A 22117-nucleotide genomic window follows, 5' to 3' on the forward strand; every position below is an offset into this window, starting at 1 on the left:
GTCTGGTATTCCCATCTCTCTAAGAATTTTCCACAGTTTGTTGTGATCCACACAGTCAAAGGCTTTGGCGTAGTCAATAAAGCAGAAGTAGATGTTTTTCTGGTCTTGTCTTGCTCTTTTGATGATCCAGTGAATGTTGGCAATTTGACCTCTGGTTCCTCTGCCTTTTCTAAATCCAGCTTGAACATCTGGAAGTTGATGGTTCATGTACTGTTGAAGCCTTGCTTGTAGAATTTTGAGCATTACTTTGCTAATGTGTGAGATGAGTGCAATTGTGGGGTAGTTGGAGCATTCTTTGGCATTGCCTTTCTTTGGGATTGGAATGAAAACTGACCTTTTCCAGCCCTTTGGCCGCTGCCGAGTTTTTCAAATTTGCTGGCATATTGAGTGCAGCACTTTAACACCATCATCTTTTAGGACTTAGAATTCTAGGCTGATTATTAAAGAAATACAAATCAAAACTAGGATGAGGTACTACCTCACACCGATCAGAATGGCCATCATTAAAAAGTCTACAAATAACAAATGTTGGAAAGCCTGTGTGAAAAGGGAACCCTCCTACACTGTTGGTGGGAAGTAAATTGATGCAACTGCTATGGAAAATAGTATGGAGTTTCCGTAAACAAAAAATAAAGAGTTGTCATATGATCCAGGAATCCTACTCTTGGACATATATCTAGAGACAACTCTTACTCAAAAATGTACATGCACCCCTCTATGTTCATGTCAGCACTATTCATAATAGCCATAAACATGGAAAACATGGAAGCAACTTAAATGTCCATTGACAGATAAATGGATAAGGAAGATATAGTACATGTATGCAATGGACTATTACATAGCCATAAAAAAGAATGAAATAACGTCATTTGCAGCAACGTAGTTGGTCCTAGAGATTATCATACTTAAGTGAAGTACATCAGAAAGAGAAAGACAGATGCCCTATAATATCATTTATGTGTGAAATCTAAAATATACACAAGTGAACTTATTTCTGAGACTCACAGATGTAGAAAACAAACATGGTTACCAAAGGGTGAAGGGAGTGGGGTAGGGATAAATTAGGAGTTTGGGATTAGTAGCTACAAATTCGGAGAAGGCAATGGCAACTCACTCCAGTACTCTTGCCTGGAAAATCCCATGGACCCTGGTAGGCTGCAGTCCATGTGGTCACCAAGAGTTGGACATGACTGAGCGACTTCACTTTCACTTTTCACTTTCATGCATTGGAGAAGGAAATGGCAACCCACTCCAGTATTCTTGCCTGGAGAATCCCAGGGACGGGGGAGCCTGGTGGGCTGCCGTCTATGGGGTAGCACAGAGTCGGACACGACTGAAGAGACTTAGCAGCAGCAGCAGCAGATACAAACTGTTAAATATAAAAAAGATAAACAACAAAGCCCTACTATGTAGCACAGGGAACTATATTCAATATCCTGTAACAAACCAAAATGGAAAGTAACATTAGAAAGAGTATGTGTGTATGTGTATATATATATACACACACACAACTGAATCACTGTGCTGTATACCAGAAACTGACACAACACTGTAAATCAACTGTGCTTCAGTTAAAAAAAAAAATGCTGATCATCATCTGGCAATGCAGGGTTGCCACAAATCTTTAATTTGTTAAAAAATTTTAAAAATGCAGTATCTGCAAAGTGCAATAAAATGAAGTACAATAAAATGAGGTATGCCTTTCATTACAAATGAGGGCTAAATGAACAAATTTGTAGTCATTAATAATTTGAACAGTAGTTGGTCCGACCAATTCATGTTTCTATCTAGCTCTACATACCCTTCCCCCACTCTGCTCCTCTGGCAAATATTTTTATCTTACTCAGGTTGTTATGACTGCTTCAGTGCTGTACATGAATGGTTCCTAAGACTTAGTATAAACTCAAGATTAGTTTTATAGCTTGGTCATGCCTTGGCAGAAAAGATTTAACTAAAGCACTTTCTAATTTCTAACTAAAGCACTTTCTAAAACTAATTCCAGACTTCTTTGAAATCTCTTCTTCTAGGCCAGGATTCTAATTATGTGATTTTTCACAATGTAGCCCTTGTAAGGGCTGTTGCACTTAAGCAGTCTGTTCCCCTCCTGCTGCCCTGAGGTGGCCTTTTTCTCTTCTGCTTTTCTAAGTACATGTTAAGGTTGGATTTCATTTTTTAATGTTAGTTGTTGAAAGATACCTGGTTGTATTATTTTTACTCTTTCTACAAATAATAAAATCTTTTTCTCTTTTTGAAAAATACAGTGGATTGTCCTGTTTGTGGGGTTAAAATTCCAGAAAATCACATTAATAAGCACTTAGACAGCTGTTTATCACGTGAGGAGAAGAAAGAAAGCCTCAGAAGGTAAGAAAGTGAAGCATAATCATTGAGTCACTTTAGTCACTTTAGCTTGCGCTTTTAAAAATATTAGCTGACTGTCCATTCTCTCTCCTTGTTCTTTCCAAAATCCCACCTTGCCAAATATAATTAACTTTACTATATGCTAATAAAATTTGACTTAATAAGAAATTCGATTTAGAATTCAGTTCTTTTTAGGCTTATTTTCTTCTTTTAGAATTTTAGAACTACCATAAAGCCCTTGGCCCGAGAAAGCAAGGCTAGACTCTGAATATAGAACACATCACATCTTTTTTTGGTTCTTAGGAATCTTAGAAGTTTAAATTAAAAATTAAAAAATTAATTTAAATTAATTAATTAAAAAATTAAATTAAAAATTAAAAAATTCTGAATAATTACTATATACACATGATATACTGTATGCACATAACATTAAATAGTACAGAAGGGTTTTTTTTTTTTTAGAAAATACAGAATCATTTATTCATTCAACAAATAATTATTAAGCACATAATCATGTACCAGGCTCTGTTAAGCATTGGTGAATGAAAATCAGATATTCTTCTCTTAATACCCACTTTTTCCTGGAAGCATGCAACCAGTAGGCTTGCATTTTGAAGGCAATGATTTTCCTTGGTGATTGCATATGTATAAATTTGCAGTTGTATAGTTTGTCTGTGGGGCAGATTCAAAAGGGAATGTGTGAAATATAGTTTGTGTGTGTGGGTGTTTGTATGTGTGTGTGCATGTCTATGTGTATGTCCCCTGCCAACTACCCGGGTGAGATAATTTAAGTTGTCAACCCAGTATTTTTACCGAAGCTCATGCTACTTTGCCTCCCTTATATATCAAAGTCATGATAGGTTATTAAACTTGATCATTATTGTTACACATGTAAGTTAATCAAATTTTAATCAAAGTTACCTTGCAAGGTGTTATAGAATCCATGGTAATGAAGATAATAAGGAAGCTGAAGCCACAAATTAGATGAGTCTGATGCTGAAGGAAGACGTGAGATGAGACAGCAGTTTGGGGAAGGAATAAGGAACAAGATCAGGGAGGATTTTATTTTTTAGAATGGAAATTATATAAGCCTTTAGCGTCCGTTTTTGTACTACCTCCAGGGAGAGGGCAGATGATACAAGGAGCAAGAAGGCAAAAGTCCAGTAATGAAGTGTCTTTGACATGCAGAAAGAGCCTTTCTTCTGAATCAGGATGGAAAGAGGAGGGAACAGGTGATAATTCAGAGATCTGGGGAGGAGAGGGAGGAAATGGAAGAAATTAATGGGATGTGGGAATGAGCAGAATGATTGGTTCTCATGTCTGGTTTGTTTGGAAAAACTTGGAAGAGTATTTGCCAGAAACCATGCTGATAAGGCAGGACTATTTTCTTTGGTTTTGTGTGTGTGTGTGGTTAAAGGTAAAATGGTGTCACTTAGATTTTATGAGTAAATCGGCAGTGAATGTGGGTTCCGAGGGACAAACTCTTGCTGTTACAATTTACAAAAGCTAACATATAAAGCACAGCAATGTTTTATTGATTTACAGTGAGGGGCACCAATTGACAGTTCTTACTGTAGTGTTTTTAAGCATGATAGTTAACCTTTTTCCTCTGAGTAGAACCTTTTTTTTCAAGTGAAAATGCACAGTGAACCATAACATAGAACAGATAAAATTGGCCCTGTCCATTAAAGTGGAGATGGAGGATTGTGCTGTCCCCATCCCCCATCTCTCCCTGCGTCCCTGTCTGATAGCCACTGTGGTCCTTAGCTCCTTGCGACAGATGTCTGTGAGGTCTTAAATGCACAGTACTCACCCCTAATGGGTAAGTTTGTTGATGAGAATAGATTTTTAGGCTGCCTAGTTGAGATTTTGGATAAAGAAACTGGATCATTACAAGGATTCCTTCCCATAAGCAGTGAGAATCTTGGAGAAGGCAATGGCACCCCACTCCAGTACTCTTGCCTGGAAAATCCCATGGATGGAGGAGCCTGGTAGGCTGCAGTCCATGGGGTCACTAAGAGTCGGACACGACTGAGCGACTTCACTTTCACTTTTCACATTCATGCATTGGAGAAGGAAATGGCAACCCACTCCAGTGTTCTTGCCTGGAGAATCCCAGGGGCAGGAGAGCCTGGTAGGGTGCCGTCTGTGGGGTCACACAGAGTAGGACACAACTGAAGTGACTTAGCAGTAGCAGTGAGAATCTAATGGTCTAATGAAGAATCTTTCATTCTAATTCAATTTAATTTATCTTTTAATTTCTAATTTCTTTAGAAATTTTTTTTCCCTAAAGAATGAGTTGGGAATATAGAAGCTGGGCATTTTCTCTTTGAAGAGTAAGGAATCAGCACTGATAATTTTGCTTGGACTGCTCTTTTTCTAGATGCATCCATCATATTTCTTTTCACACACTTAGCTCGTCAGTTTATCCAAAGATATACTCATCCATGTATAATTAAGTTCAAGTTCCAGCTGTGGTTCTGAAGAGCTCTGTGCAATTACTATAATCCTGCCAGTTACTCTAGCACAATTTAGAAGCGCCGTTTTCTGTCTCTCTCTCTTAAAGGAAGGTTCACTGTACAAGTTAGTGTGTTGAAGTCTTTGAGAATTCCTACATCAAACATAATTGTTGGATTTTGTTTAATCTAGTAATTCCTAAATTTATTTAACTCTAAAACCTTTTTGTTCTCATAACTCATTTTGCAAAGTTTGCATTTGTGAAGATACACTTAGGGAGACATTGAACCACCTTTCTCTTTAGTGACATCCTGATCTTGGACTCTGGTCACATAAAAGAATATATAATATTTAAAATAAATTTCTCTACAATATCCCAACAGGCCATTTCTTAACGTGGATGACAGCCCTTACCATCCTTTGTAGATTCATATCGGAAGTGATCAAAGAATACTTTTCTTTTTGCTGTCCTCAGATTTTGAGGACCCTTAAATGCATTGCTGTTTCTCCAAATTGTAGAAGAAAGATCAGCGTCATTTTCATGTTTTAGGAAACATTTATCAGACTTCATGTTAAAAAAATTTTTTTTTAACTTTTTGGTTTATATTGGAGGATAGTTGATGAACAGTGTTGTGATAGTTTCTGGTGTATGGCAACGTGATTCAGTTGTACATATCCATGTATCTGTTCTTTTTCAAATTCTTTTCCCATTTAGGTTGTTACATAACAACTGAGCAGAGTCCCCTGTGCTACACAGTAGGTCCTTGTTGGTTGTCCATTTTAAATATAGCAGTGTGTACATCATATTTTAAAATTCTTGACAGAAATTGTTTATTTCTGCTGGTGCTTTTCAATGTAAATGCCAGTGAACAAATAGTTTTCCATTAGAATTTCACAGTCATAAGCTTAATCATGTATCCTTAATAAAATACATGTTTTAGGTACAGACTTAATGAATTGTCCTTTACAATATTCTTGTATAAACTCCTTCAAAATGTTTCTTAGGACTTGCTACCTTGTGTGATTTTTTATTCAGCTATAATATGGTAAAGAATATACCTGCAGTGCAGGAGACCTGGGTTCGATCTCTGGGTTGGGAACATCTCCTGGAGAAGGGCATGGCACCCAACTCCAGTATTTTTGCCTGCCAGAGGAGCCTGGTGGGCTATAGTCCACGGGGTCCCAAAGAGTTGGACATGACTGTGCGACTTACACTATCACTATAATCAGTGAGTGCAGTAGGCAGGCTGTCGTTATAAGAAGAACACTCTTCAGAAAAATGTAATCTCTTGAGGGTTTTCAGGGTTTTCTGCAATTAAACAGTTATTTCTGACTTTTAGTCTTTATTGATGGAGCATAAAAGAACTAATCTTGCCAGGAAATGGTGGTATTGGTTAATGGAGAAGTGTTTGGTTGTCTTCAGTCTGTATTCAGCTGTTTTCTCTCGTATGGTCATGGACCATTTGTATTTGATTTCCATGTGGAACCTTGTTAATAGAGATTTTAGATCCCCACTTAAGAGCTGAGCTGAGTTAGAATTGGTAGTTTCTGTGGCAAAGTGATTGAAAATTGCATTTTTAATAAACTCTCCAGATGGTTCTGAGGTGCTTTAAAGTTTGAGCAGCATGGCCTTGTGCCCACTAGGTATATGCAAGTCCTTTGTAAAATCTTGTGGTTTTTTTTGCATAAGCATATTATTTTCAAGTTTCTTTTAATTGTTATCTGAAATTTTGATATTTCATTTAAAAATGATTGCAGTTGTAGTGTCTACATTGAATACATATTTATTAAGCACCTAATTGCCGTAGCATTGAGCCAGGTGACATACTCAGCTAGGTTATAATCAGATTAGATCGATTAAATTCATCAAGGAGTTCCTGTCTATGAGATTTTCTCAAGTCATTAATATTATTAGGTAGCTTGACTTCTGCATATTCCATTGAAAGAAGTAATGTTTATTAATTGTTTTTTTGGAGGGTGTAGAAGAAAGTCATTTGATTGGGCTTTGTTATATTTATAATTGCAGCTTAGTGCTTATCATTATGTTCATCATGAACATACAATGAAGAGCCAGGTGGCAATTTAAAAAATATATATATTTACTGATTTTTTTATTTGGCTGTGCTGGATGTTAGTTGCAGCATGCAGAATCTAGTTCCCTGACCAGGAATCAAACCTGGGCCCCCTGCAGAGTCTTAACCACTGGACTGCCAGAGAAGTCCCCAGGTGGTGATTTTGCTAATACACTTATTCTTTTCTTTTTTTGTTTTTTAATTGAAGGAAAAATTGCTTTACAATGTTGTATTGGTTTCTGCCATATAACTCGAATCAGCCATAATTACACATTTATCCCCTCCCTTTTGAGCTTTCCTCCCATCCCCCCATCCCCACTCTGGGTTGTCACAGGGCATCAGGCTGGGCTCCCTGTATTACATTTGCTAATACACTTTTTATAATGCTTATGTATTGTTAATATAACTAATTGAAGTTGAAAAAAAGAACACTGCTGTGTTTCTTGTTATTGTTTTCAGTTGTCTTCTTTTGAAGATGATCCCACAAGAATACTATGCACACATCAACTCTCTGAATTCTTTCTTTCTTCAGCATAATAAGTTTAGTAAACCTAAGTATCTCAACAGGTCTTCTTTTAGTTCATCTAGTGCTTTTGCAAAATGATTGATTGCTTTGAGCTTAAGAGAGCAGTTTTGCCTATGCATCAGATTTTTTTCTAAGAAAGCTGTGTATGATAATATTCTAAAATCTATAGCCTGACCCTTGATAGCATTTGTACTCTTAATAACCTGAGATAGCTAGCTTTTTATGGAGATTTTCCCTGGAAACCATGGGCAGATTTTAGGAAAAACATGTTTTAAAGAGGTGAAGAATTGAATGATTTCATATAAGTGTGATCCTACATTCTCATGGCATTTAGTCCATAGCCTTCTGCATGAGTCCCAGGTGTGCATCTTTAGGCCTGATCTCTGTCTGAGACCTGACTCTCCAAGTATTGGCTGCCACCTAGACCCTTCTGTCTGAGAGTCCCACCACCACCTCAGACGCGTCACTGTCATGTGAATACTGTCAACTTGATTCACAAATTTGGTCCTTCTTCTCTTTTCCATTTTTATACTAATGTTTCTACAATTCTCCCAGTCACCTCGGTATTGAGCAGAAGGTAAATTACTGTTTTACATGAAAAGCATTTGATAATTCACAGTAACCCTCAGTGATCCCTTTTTTCCTCCTTTTCAGTTCTGTTCACAAAAGGAAGCCACTGCCTAAAACTGTATATAACTTGCTCTCAGATCGAGATTTAAAGAAAAAGCTAAAACAGCATGGATTATCTGTTCAAGGAAATAAACAGCAGCTCATTAAAAGGCACCAAGAATTTGTACACATGTACAATGCCCAGTGTGATGCTTTGCATCCTAAATCAGGTAAAGTAATAAAACAATGAATTTTATTTACCCTCTGGATAAAGCAGTTTTGTATGACTCAGGGGTTAAAACCACAGAGAAAATTTTAATACATTTTTGATAATAGCTAAAACATTCAAATATACTCCTTCAGAAGATATCTAGAGTGTCCTGTGATAAGTCAGCCTTTCTCTCAGCTCGTCTCTCTGTCCGCCTTCTTTTCTCAGAGGCAACCACTGCTACCAGCTTCTCATGTATATGAAGGTTGCTTGAGAGAGCATTGCCTATAAGATAATCCTAGTTTTGCAGCTTTATGACTGGGTGACTGTGGGCAAGTTACTTATATCTGACCTCGGTTTTCTTCCCATTAAGTAGTTCATAGTGTTTTTGTCCAGACTAAATGATAAAATGCATGTAAAGTCCTAGCATTGTACCTTAGCAGGTAGTTAGCATAGAATAGATGTTACCATTAGATTATTAAGATTGTTATACCCAGAAATATATGTGATTATTATTATTTCATCAAAAGTTTGTTTTACAGACACACTACTTAATAGTTCTTTCAATTAACCTCACAAATTTTGGAGTTCTTTCAGTTATTAACATATGGATAGAATTGCCTGATTTAAAAAAAATTAAGGTATAATATATAAACAGAAAATTACACAAGTTATAAAGGTATTGTTCAGTGAATTATCACAAAGTTCAGGGAAGGTGCCTTTGTAGCAACTCCTCAGAGCCCTGCCAGAATCCTAGAAGGCCAGCCCACTCCTCCCAACAGTTGCTGCCTTTATCCTCACAGATGACCACCTTCCTGACATCTAAAACCATGTATTCATTTTGCCTATATTTTATCTTAAATATGGAATAATAAGTAGCTTACACATTCTTTCGAGTCTGGCTTAATTTTCTACGACATTATGTTTATAAGATTTGTCCATGTTTTTGTGTACAGTTGTGATTTTAAAAAAATTTTTGTTGCTATAGCGTATTCCATTATATGAATAGGACATATTACACAAATGTCCATGGTTGACGGACAACTGGGTTTTTCCATTCTTTGGCTCTTAAAGAATAATGCTATTATGAGTAATCTTTCACAGGTCTCTTGGTGGTCATAGGCACACATTGTTAGGCATTATGTATACCTACGTGTGAAATTGTTTTTGCAAACGTTTAACTTTCCTGGGTACAGAAAGAAACCCAGGTGCCAATGTGTGCTCTCATCAGGAAGGTATGAGAATTCCAGTTTTTCCACATCATTATCATCATCAGTATTGTGAGTTTTCCTTTTTGGCCATTCTAGTGTGTCCATGGTAGTATCTCATTATGGTTTTAATTTTTGCTTCTCTAATGGCTTATAGTGGTCACCATATTTTTATATAATTATTGGCCATCTGGATATTCTCCTGGGTTAAATATCCATTTAAGTCTTATGCCCAATTTTTTTATGTTGTGGATCTATTGCTTCTTAATTTATTTCTGGGATTACATGAATTTTTCTGAATACAGATCTTCCTGGGTATATATTTGCTTAATCTCCTTTAATCTTTTCACTCTCTTAATGGCTTCATTTGCAAGGTAGAAATTTTAAATTTTGTATCCAATTTGTTGCATTTTCCATCAGATACTACTTTTTATGTCTTTGCCTACCACATGATCATTTTTTTTTCCCTAAAAGCATTATTCTTTTTGCATCTTCCTTTCATCCTACAATTTATCTGAAATTGGTTTAAGCATATGTTGCATGATAAGAGGTGAGATTCTCTTGTGTTGTTTCCATATGATCAGCTAATTGAGGTAGCAGCATTTATTGAAAAAGCATCCTTTTCACTTTGAATTGTTAGTACCTCTTGTTTGAAAATCAGCTGTGTTATGTGTGGGTCTGAACATTGTTTTGTTCCGTTGGGTCGTTTATTTATCCTTGTGCCACTACTGCAGTGTCTTAATTATTTAATGAGTGATTTATAGTAGATCTTGCTGTCTGGTAATGTAGTTCCTCCAGCTTTGTTGTTTATTGAGATTGTCTATTAATAGGTGAATGGTTGTATGCAAATTGTGGTGGAACCATACAATGGAGCACTGCTTAGCAATAAAAATGAATCAACTACTGATAAATGCAACAATGTGGATAAATCTCAAAAGCATTGACATAAAAAAGACTACATGCTGTATACTTTGAAAACATTTATCTGGCATTTTGGGAAAGACAAAACTTTGGGGGACATAGAAGAGATCAGTATGTCCCAGGGTTTAAGGGTAAGGAGGAGGGAACTTACTGGGCAGAAGAACTTTTGAGGGTAAAGGAAATGTTCTAGATTTTGAAATGATGAATAAATGACTACTAATAGGCAATTGGACTTGTCTCCAGTTTTTGGCTCTTCTGGGTAAAGCTACTATGCACGTGGGCTTATAGATTTGTATGTAGCCATATGCTTTTATTTCTCTTGCGTTTTCCTTTTCATTCAGTTAAAATATTTTCTGGTTTTTGTTGTGATCTCTTCTTTGACTCATGGATTATTTGGAAGTGTTTTCAGTATTTCTCAGATACCTTTATTCATTTCAAATTTGATTCCATTGAAGCAGTTCTGTATGATTTGGGGCCCTTTACATTTATTGAGACTTGTTTTATAACGCAGCATTAGGTCTTCCTCGGTGAGTGTTCCTTAGGCACTTGAAAATTTTGTTTTATTTGTTCAATGATCTCTAATGTTAATAATGTAAAGTTGCTAAAGTATTATACTCAAGTCTTCTACATCATTACTGATGCTATGTTTAGTGATTCTGTCACTTACTAAGAACATTATTGAAATCTCAAAGGATATTTATAAGTTTTTAATTTTTCCTTTCAGTATATTCTGTTTTCTTTACATTTTTGAATGTCACCAATTAGGTGCATGTGCGTTTAGTATTGGTATGTGTTTTTGATGAATTAATCTATTATAATGAAATAGTTGTTTTAGTCTCTGGTAATATTCTGTGAGTAATAACCTTATTTCACTTTTTTCTTTAAACATATTGTGTTTAAACTATGGTTTTTGGTAGGCAGGATATGGTTTGGATCTGCTTTTTAAATTTAATTTGACAAGATATGCCATTAAATTGTAGAGTTTAAAACTTTTTCATTACATTTAATCTGTTTGGTGGGATTTAAGTCTACAAACTTGCTCTTTTCTATCTGTTTTGTCCATTCTTTGTTTTTTTGCTTTATTTTCTTGCTTTCTTCTAGATTATTTTTAATTCTATATTTTATCTTCACTATTGGTTTATTAGCTGTATCTCTGTTCTTTTAGTGATTATTCTAGAGTTTACCATTTGCATCTTCAACTTATCAGAGTCCACATTCAAATAACATTATACTATGTGTTACGTAAGGACCTCACTCCTTCCGTCTTTGGTTTTAGGTGTCTGAGGTCCTCTACTCGTGTTCAGCAGGTGCTCTGTGCAAATTGTTCCACTTGTAGATGTATTCTTGATGTAGGGGAAGAATGGACCCCAGATCCTCCTGTTCCACCATCTTGACCTTGATCCATCCCGGTTTTATTGTCATTTGTCTTCTTTGTTATAAATCTCATTATACTTTACCATTTTTGCTTTAAACTGTCAATTTTCCTTTAAAAAGATTTTAAAAGTTGAGAAGGGAAGTCTTTATATGCCTGTACTTTCACTGTTTGTGTTATTCTTCATTTCTTTGCTTTTAGAAACTAGGTTTCTATCTTTTTCTTTTGGCCTGAAGATCTTCATTTAATCTTTCTTGTAATGCACACGTTTTGTTGAGACAAGTTCCTTCAGCTTTTATTTGTCTGAAAGTCTTAATTTAGCATTAAAAAAAACCTTTATTTTGAAATAATTTTGAATTTATGGGAAATTTGAAACATTAACATAAAGAATACATAGATACCCTGCACACAGATTTACCTATTAGCATTTTGTTCCATTCGCTTTATGTATTAATATATATGTGTTTGTGTGTGTGCTTCTTTATTTACATATATTTTTCTATTAAACCGAGAATAGGGCATATAATCTTGTCTGCTAAATGCTTCATTGTGTATTTCCTAGAAAAAGAGATGTTCTCTTTTATTGCTGCAGTACAAGTATCAACTTTAATCTCTATTCTAGTTTCAGCAGTTGACCCAAAAATGGCCTTTATAGATTGTTTCCCCACTCCAGTACATGATCCAGTTTTGAATCACAATATTAAATTTAGTTGTAATGTCCTTTCAATCTCTTTCATTCTGGAACAGTTCCTAAGCCTTGCTTGGTCTTTTATGACAGTGGCATTTTAAAAGAATACAGTCTTTGTTATTGTTGGGTTTTTTCCCAAATAGAATGTTTCTCATTTTGGCTTTGCCCTGTGTTTTGTTATAATTACATTCAGGTTGGCATTTGTGGCCAGAATACTATATAAGTGATGTTTTGTCCTCAGAACATCTCATCTGGAGGGATTTGACGTCTTTGTGCCCTTTATTTGTGATGGCAGTTTTGTCAGCGTCTTCATTGTGTAGTTTCCTCCTTACTTCTAGTAAGAAATCTGAACAAAGACACTTTCCTCTAAACAGACCATTATCTTTTATAACAGTTAAGAGTCCGTTCAGTTCAGTCACTCAGTCATGTCCGACTCTTTGCGACCCCTTGGACTACATGTAGCACTCCAGGCTTCCCTGTCCACCACCAACTCCTGGAGCTTGTCCATCGAGTTGGTGATGCCATCCAATCATCTCATCCTCTGTTGTCCCCTTCTCCTCTCGCCTTCAACATTTCCCAGCATCAGGGTCTTTTCCAATGAGTCGGTTCTTCTCATCAAGTGGCCAAAGTATTGGAGTTAAAAATAAGAAAAATATATTTCCTATTTATCTTCATTTTTACCATTTCTAGCACTTTGTTTCTTATAGAGATGAATTTCTGGTTTTATATTTCTTCTGCTTGAAGAACATCCTTTAACACTTAATGTGGAACTGGTCTGCTAATAATATATTCTCTCAGTTTTTGTTTGTCTCAGTTTTTATTTCTCTTTTTACTTCTAAAAAATATTTCCATTGACATAGAATTCTAGGTCCATGGGTTCTTAACCACTGCCAGTACTTTTTCATTCCATTTTCTTCTGGCTTGAATAGTTTTTTATGAGAAACGTGATGTAACTTGGCCTTTTTTTTGTATAGTAAATCCCTTTTTCTGACTGGCTGCAAGATTTTCTCTGTCTATATTGTTGTGTTTTCGTTTTGTTATTTTTTATTGTTGTTATTTATTTTGCTCGATATGCTTTGAGCTTGTTGCATTTGTGTTTGATATCTTCATTATATTTAGCAGATTCTGGCCATTAGGTCTTCAAATATTTCTTCTCCCTTTTTTATTATGGGATTTCTATGACATGTTTATTAGACCATTTGATATTGTCCCTCAGCTTTTAGATACTCTACTCCTGTTTTTTTGTGTGTGTTTCCCTCTTCCCCTTTTTTCTGTTTCAGTTTGGGTAATACCATCAATCTCATTTTCAAGTCCACCAATTCTTTCCTTAGCTGGGTCAAGTATCTCTCTTAATTTTTTTTTTTTTCCTAACATTTCTATTTTATTCTTCTTGATGGTGTCATCTCTCTCCTGAAATGACCCATCTGTTAATGCATGTTGTTCATCTTTTCCACTAGATATTTTAGCAATTATCATAGTTATTTTAAATATCATGGCTGGTAGTTCTAAAATCTGGGTGATATCTGAGTTTGATTTTGTTATTGTTATTTGCTTGCTTGTTCATATATCTTGTAAATTTGGTTAAAAGCAGACAATATTTGAGATGCTAAATACTGAAGTAAATAGTGTGAATGACTGAAAAATGCACTTGTCTCCTCTTCTGCTAGGACTTTACTGTGTGTGTGGTTGACTGGTTTTACTGCGTGTGTGGTTGATTGGGTTTTTTTGTTGCTGTAGTTATCTGTAGTTGACCACCAGTTTCATATCCCCTGTGCTTAGGTTGGTGCCTGAGTTACCAGAACTTTCTTTTTAAAATGTTTCTGCCTCACTCACACTTACGTTTTCCCTGTGTACCCATACCTGAAAAAGTCTCTTTCCATGCTCACTTCTCTCCCAGTGGCTGATTACAGCTACTTATCACATGGAGGTCCTGTTCATGGTAGGGGGCATGAGGTTGTTCACTGTTTTTCTAGCTTAGCCTCTGTCTTAGGCAGGCTCTTGATCCTGGGTCTTGGGTGGGGCTCTCAGTGACCCTGTGCCTCCCCGAGTGGCAAGGGTCCTCTAGTGATCAGGGCCCAGGGTTTCCTGACCTCTCTGCCAGAGTAGAGGATTTTGTTTGTTTCCTGTCTCCATTTACCTGTGCTCTGGGGTCTTCAGTTTTGCTGACCTTCCCTCAGTGGCTTAACGGTTTTGTTTCCTAAGGGTTAGAGGAATGGGGCTTCATGTCGTTCCTGCAGTGGAGGCTGTTCTCCTTTCCCAGGCTTGGATGTGGAGGGATACTTTTTCTGACTCTCACCTTTCCTTCGGTAGTTCTTAAGAATACCCAGTAAAGTCTATAGAAAATAACCTTGAATTTGGTGTGAGCCCTGCATCTGAGCTTCCCAGGATTTTTATGCAGTTATGTGGTTCACCCTTGGCCTTTTACAATCCATTAGAAAGGTTATCTGAAATGTTCTTACCCAGCAGTAGGATTATCCTTGTTTTAATTATGTCAGCCAGTACTCATAACCGTCTTCTCGAAGGTGCCGGAGTCCAGCTCCAGCAGCCAGGGATTCAACCTGAAGAGATGAATGGTGTCTGTGATGAGGCAGCCTCTCAGTTTTCTTGGACTGCCTATTTATTTCAAGTTTAAGATTCTCTTTTATACTTTTACAAAAGCATTAGGTCAGAGGTTTGGCATTTTCAGTTTCCCCTCACCCAAATTTATTATGTCCATAAATCACTGTTGCTCTTCAAACAGAGTTTCTGCTTCAGTGATTCTCAGAATCAGCCTTACCATCTATTATCTACTTCCTCTAATGTGTCCTATAGTTAACTTGTGATTACATTGTAACTCATGCTACATTCCTCAGTTTACTACTTATCTTCCTAAATCCTGTTTGCCCCTAACATCCTGAGCTCACTATCTCTTAAAAAGGCTTCTAACTATAGAGTCTCTAAAAATTCCTAACTTCTATAAGCTATAGTAAAATATGCTAACTTTACAACATTCCTTAAATCTTTAACTTCTAACTATTTTAAGTATTTCTAAGCCCTAAATTCAGTAAACTCCTTTGCCATAAACATTTTCCTCACAAATAGGCTTCAGTAGCAATCCCTCCCGTGGCCTCAAGCTGCAGCCTATGTGCTGATCCTGGAACACTCTTTTGTAAAAGTCCTTAAACAAATGTCAGTGATTAACTTTATGAATTATTCTCTGAGCATAGCTGCAGAAGGCTTTGTGCCTTCTCATGCTCCTCTCAAGAACAACAAGCACCTTAATATTCCTTTTCAGTCAACTCAGCAGAGGAGGGGAAAAAACAAGTCAGAATTACTAGGCCTAACTCCTTCATCCCGGGACCCTGCCTGCAGAATGAGGAGACAGGGCTGGGGCCGTGCCTCCATTTTGTCAGTAATGCCTAACGCAGCTCCGGATGTGAAGGCATCTGACTTTCCTTAGATTTCAGGCTAGTTGGTTTCTCTGTGAACTTAGCTCTGATAGATTGAAGAAGAGTTACAGTTTTATAAGTTATTCAGGCTTTTCTTGTTACTAGGGTGTGAGTGACACTATATCCAGGTCTTTATATCATAAACAGAATCAGAAGTCCCCCTGAAAGATTTAAGCTCCTGAGTTGCATCTAGTCCTAATGCAGTCTCCTTAATATCTTAGAAGAGAGTAATATGCCAGATGTTCTGTATCTTGAGTGATACTTGTGTGAGTGGATTGGGCAGAATGCAAGTGGTCCCTTTGGTTTTCTGTTATACCATGATTCAGTAAATTTATGATAGCTGTTCAGCTCATAGAGACTGTTTACATTGTTTCTACTGGTTTTAATTATATTAGGGAGGCAAGGGGTACCTCTCAGTCCTTGAAAAATAAACTTTGAGATGATTGCATTCTTAAATGATCCTCTCAAGGACTATGGGTTTTGTAAGAAACTTTTTAATAGGGATTTTGTATAAATTTATATAGAATTTAAATTCTTATGGTGAAGAATATGATGATTTCCCCTGTTTACCAGTTATCCAGCCTAAATAGTGTCAACCATGCCTAATGGTGTGTTTGTTGTCCGTCATTTACATTCCTTTCTAGACATAGTATCCTTTTATGTATAAATTGTGTGTCAGGGCTTGTGGTTCTTTCCCCTACACCATATGTACCTTAGTCTTAATGTGTTGGCCTAGTAGGCAGAAAGATAGCATTGGTAAATTTCATGATATTTGCAGTCAAAGGTATTTACATATGAGATGGAGCATATTCCAGGTCTCTTTGATGTATGTGATTGGTAACTACACCTACTGACAGAAATTCTGAAGTCTGGGTCATTCCCCGCCCCCCCGCCCTCCGCTATTTAGAGACCTTTGACTTTCTTTGAAAAATAGCTTCTTATAACATTTTGTACATTGACATTAGAGTGGATATCCCCGAAGAATAGAATTCACACTAACATTGATTTTCATATTTTATTGGAACTGCTGTTTATATCTGTTTACTCAAAGGAAAGAGCAAAATGACTTTGCTGTCTTTCTGGTTATTTTTTAAACTATAATTGCATGTGTAAAAGTTAAATGTTTTAACTCTGTGTTCTTTTTTTTTTTTTCCTCTTTTATTTTGAAATAACTTTAGACTTACAGAAAAATATTTACAAAGACCAAACAGGGAGTTCACGTATACTCATCATCTAGCTTCAGTGTTAATAGTCATATAACTAGAGTACATTGAGCAATGTCATGTAATTAATATTGGCTGTATGTCCTTGTTTTAACAGCTGCTGAAATAGTTCAAGAAATTGAAAATATGGAGAAGACTCGGATGCGTTTTGAAGCTAGTAAACTCAATGAAAGTGTATGTTGATGATCTTTTTAAGTATCTTGGTAGAAATGAAGGAAAGAAACGTTGAATACCCTAGAAATTAAAGCAAACTGGTATTGAATCTGTTCAGTGGGAAATGTACTAAAATACTTATCCATTTAATGTATTATGATTTACTTGCAGCTCATTTTTAGTACAAAATTCTATTGTATTTAGCAGTCTTCTGGCACAAAATCAATCCAAAGTAGAGTTTATTAGTGAATTATAGTTTTTTGGGAAAGTCATGTGCCTGTACATCAGGTAACCTTGGTATTGACCCTGTCTCTGACAGTTGCATTTAAACTGTTTACCATTTAACCTGTGTGACCCTTAGGATCTTCATCTGTAAGACTCATGGGTTGAACTGCATGATCTCTGAGGTCCCCTTTTAGCGCTGGCATTCTGCAATTCTATGATTATACTGGTTGAGAAGTTAAGTAATTGTAAGAGTTGATGAGGATTGAGCATCTGTTGAGCTTGTTGAGGGAATCAGAGACCTAAATTCCTTCACTATTGCCTTCCTCTAGCTTGATGGTCCAAAACTTGAGGAAAGGGTATCAAAGAAGAAAATAGTCATTGTGTCCTTTACACTGGAGGAAGTGTTTTGGGCTCTCCCATGTAGACATTTTCTAGGCCATCGGTAGCGTGTTTGTAAGGAAAGCAACAACTTTAGGCAAGTAAGTTTATAATCAGATAGGAAAAAAATGAGATTTTTGTTTATTTCATTATTACCCGTGTGCTAACTATAAGTTGGAGACTATAATGAATTGTGTCAGTACGTTTTTGATCTTTGAAGTTTAATATTTTAAAAAATGAACTAGAAATTTAACATATGAAGTTTTGTATTGCATGTTCTCTACATATTACCTTTGTGGCAGACTTGAGAGTTAGATTGGGAAAAGATAGGAGACAAACAGGGAGATCTGCCTTATTAATGACCTACTAAATGTCTCTTCAGTCTTGTGTAACCTGTTGTAATAAATGTGAAAAATTAAATATTGAACATAGGAAATTTAATTGACTTTTGTGTTAATGCTTTATATATTCTAGTAGAATCAGTGTTGCATTTTCTACTGATGTAAGTAAAACATATATTAATTGCAGTATTAAAAGAAATAAATAGGAGTTAATCTTCTTGGTCTATATAAAACAGGGATGAGAGATTATTTTCCTCAATTTTAAACATCCACATTAGAGATTTTTAAGTTTATTGTACTAATTTCTTTTTTGTCATTTAAAAAAATTTTTAATTAAGAATATTTCATTTTTTTAGGTAATGGTTTTTACAAAGAACCAAACAGAAAAGGAAATAGATGAAATTCACAGTAAATATCGTAAGTTATACTACACTTTCTTTATTTGCAAAAGACTTGGCTTGCGGTTTTTCATCTTAAGTAATTTTTTAAAAATATGTTTTGTATATTAATGTTCAGTGCAAACCCCCTCCTGTTAATTTTACTTAAGAGACTGAATTTTGGTTGAATGTTTACTCAGACAGTGACTTTTTTTTTTGCAAGTGTGTACCTGCTCTTTTCTTTTTTTGATGAGTTACAAGTTTTGTTTTGTTTTTTTAATTTATATTTTTATTGAAGGATAATTGCTTTACAGAATTTTGTTGTTTTCTGTCAAACCTCAACATGAATCAGCCATAGGTATATGTGTATATATATATCCCCTCCCTTTGGAACCTCCCTCCTGTCTCCCTCCCCATCCCACCCCTCTAGGTTGGTACCAAGCCCCTTTGTGAGTTTCCTGAGCCATACAGCAGATTCCCGTTGGCTATTTTACATATGGTAATGTAAGTTTCCATGTTACTGTTTCCATACATCTCACCCTCTCCTCCCCTCTTCCCTTGTCCATAAGTCTATTCTCTATGTCTGTTTCTCCACTGCTGCCCTGTAAATAAATTCTTCAGAGTCATTTTTCTAGATTCTGTATATGTGTGTTAGAATGTGATATTTATTTTTCTCTTTCTGACTCAGTTCACTCTGTATTATAGGTTCTAGGTTCATTCACCTCATCAGAACTGACTCAAATGCGTTCCTTTTTATGGCTGAGTAATATTCCATTGTGTATATGTACCACAACTTCTTTATCCATTCATCTGTCGATGGACATCTAGGTTGCTTCCATGTTCTAGCTATTGTAAATAGTGCTGCAATGAACAACAGGGTACATGTGTCTTTTTCAACCCTGGTTTCCTCAGGATATATGCCTAGGAGTGGGATTGCTGGGTCATATGGTGGTTTTATTCCTAGTTTTTAAAGGAATCTCCATACCGTCTTCCATAGTGGCTATATCAATTTACATTCCCACCAACAGTGCAAGAGCATTCCCTTTTCTCCACACCCTCTGCAGCATTTATTGCTTGCAGACTTTTTGATGATGGCCATTCTGACCAGTGTGAGGTGATATCTCATTGTGATTTTGATTTGCATTGCTCTAATAATGAGCAGTGTTGAGCATCTTTTCATGTGTTTATTAGCCATCTATATGTCTTCTTTGGAGAGATGTCTGTTTAGGTTTTTTTCTCACTTTTTGATTGGGTTGTTTGTTTTCCTGGTATTCAGTTGTATGAGCTGCTTGTATATTTTGGAAATTAATCCTTTGTCAGTTGTTTCATTTGCCATTATTTTCTCCCATTCTGAGGTTTACCTTTTCACCTTGCTTATAGTTTCCTTTGCTGTGCAAAAGCATTTAAGTTTAATCAGGTTTCACTTGTTTACTTTTATTTCCATTAATCTAGGAGGTGGGTCATAGAGGATCTTGCTTTGATTTATGTCATCGAGTGTTCTACCTATGTTTTCCTCTAAGAGTTTTATAGTTTCTGGTCTTACATTTAGGTCTTTAATCCATTTTGAGTTTATCTTTGTGTATGGTGTTAGAAAGTATTCTAATTTCATTCTTTTACATGTAGCTGTCCAGTTTTCCCAGCACCATTTATTGAAGAGACTGTCTTAGCCCCACTGTACATTCTTGCTTCCTTCATCAAAAATAGGGTACTCATAGATGCATGGGTTTATTTCTGGGTTTTCTATCTTGTTCCACTGGTCTCTATTTCTGTTTTTGTGCCTGTACCATACTGTCTTGATGACTGTAGCTTTGTAGTATAATCTGAAGTCAGGAAGGTTGATTCCTCCAGCTCCATTCTTCTTTCTCAAGACTGCTTTGGCTATTCTGGGTCTTTTGTGTTTCCATATGAATTGTGAATTTTTTTGTTCTAGTTCTGTGAAAAATGCCATTGGTAATTTGATAGGGATATCACATTTAATCTGTAGATGGGGTTTGGTAGTATAATCATTTTCACAATATTGATTCTTCCTACCCAGGAACATGGAATATCTCTCCATCTGTTTATGTCCTCTTTGATTTCTTTCATTAGTGTCTTATAATTTTCTGTACAGTTCTTTTGTCTCCTTAGGTGAGTTTATTCTTAGATATTTAATTCTTTTTGTTGCAATGGTGAATGGGATTGATGCCTTAATTTCTCTTTCTGATTTTTCATTGTTAATAGAAATGCAAGTGATTTCTGTGTATTGATTTTGTATCCTGCAACTTTGCTAAATTCACTGATTAGCTCTAGTAATTTTCAGATACTATCTTTAGGGTTTTCTATGTCCTTTATCATGTCATCTGTAAAATGTAAGAGCTTTACTTCTTTTCCTATCTGGATTCCTTTTATTTCTTTTTCTTCTCTAATTGCTGCAGCTAGGACTTCCAGAACTATGTTGAGTAATAGTGGTGAAAGCGAACACCCTTGTCTTCTTCCTAGTCTTAGGGGGAATGCTTTCAGTTTCTCACCATTGAGAATAAATGTTTGCTGCAGGCTTATCATATATGGCCTTTACTGTGTTGCAGTAGGTTCCTTCTATGTTCATTTTTTGAAGAGTTTTAATCATAAATGGGCACTGAATTTTGTCAAATGTGCCTGCTCTTTAATTTGTGACTCACATTATACTTGGAGCTCATCACTAAGCATTTTGCAAATATTAATTAGTTGCTGTCAAAGCATCTCTGTGAGAAGAAAATGGGATTCAAATGGAAATATTCCTGACTTACCATCCTGTCCTCAGGCCACTCAGTTACAATGTTTCTGTAAAGAATTTCAGTACTCTGTAGCTTGCAAATTTGTGCCAAAAATAGTTTTTATTTTATTCATTATTACCAGCTTCCCAACTTTGTCACTTCATTTTCCTTAATGATGTTTGTATGCGTCTTTCCCAGTGCAAGCACATTACTGTTTTGTCAGTTAGGTAGCTGTTTATTCTTTGGTTGTTTGGTTGGTTTCCAATTTAAATTTACATTTAAAGTGCCCAGCCAATGGTGGAGAGTTAATATTTGCTGATTGAGTATCCCATAAATGGTATGTCTTAGTTGTGCTAAGATAACTGTTTTCTTTTTTCACTTTTTAAGCTTTGAAGGGGCAGGTCCAGCTGTGACCTGTGGGGAGGAAGGAGGAAGTGCACAGGTACCAGATGTGAGCACATCACTGTTTTGTCAGTCAGGTAGCTGTGCCTGTGTCAGTTCAGTCGCTCAGTCATGTCCGACTCTTTGTGACCCCATGAATGGCAGCACGCCAGGCCTCCCTGTTCATCACCAACTCCCGGAGTTCATTCAAATTCATGTCCATTGAGTTGGTGATGCCATCCAGCCATCTCATCCTCTGTCGTCCCCTTCTCCTCCTGCCCCCAATCCCTCCCAGCATCAGGGTCTTTTCCATTGAGTCAACTCTTCACATGAGGTGGGCAGAGTATTGGAGTTTCAGCTTTAGCATCATTCCTTCCAAAGAACACCCAGGACTGATCTCCTCTAGGATGGACTGGTTGGATCTCCTTGCAGTCCAAGGGACGCTCAAGAGTCTTCTCCA

At 36.3% G+C, this 22117-nt stretch overlaps 1 protein-coding gene across 6 annotated transcripts in view; it reads left to right on the forward strand.

Annotated features, from left to right (window-relative positions):
- Nucleotides 1-22117, forward strand: part of RAD18 (RAD18 E3 ubiquitin protein ligase) — a 113143-nt gene that overhangs the window by 23581 nt on the left and 67445 nt on the right. For all 6 annotated transcript variants that reach the window (XR_824206.1, XM_010828407.1, XM_010828408.1 and 3 more), the window contains 4 exons: nt 2262-2361; nt 8068-8252; nt 17168-17244; nt 18524-18584. Coding sequence is in view for 5 of the 6 variants with exons in the window: in XM_010828407.1 (XP_010826709.1) it covers nt 2262-2361; nt 8068-8252; nt 17168-17244; nt 18524-18584 (423 nt within the window). In the remaining variant the exon portion in view is untranslated. The remainder of the gene's footprint in view (nt 1-2261; nt 2362-8067; nt 8253-17167; nt 17245-18523; nt 18585-22117) is intronic.

Source organism: Bison bison, unplaced genomic scaffold (genome assembly GCF_000754665.1).
Source record: "Bison bison bison isolate TAMUID 2011002044 unplaced genomic scaffold, Bison_UMD1.0 scf7180017864492, whole genome shotgun sequence".
Taxonomy (NCBI): Eukaryota; Metazoa; Chordata; class Mammalia; order Artiodactyla; family Bovidae; genus Bison; species Bison bison.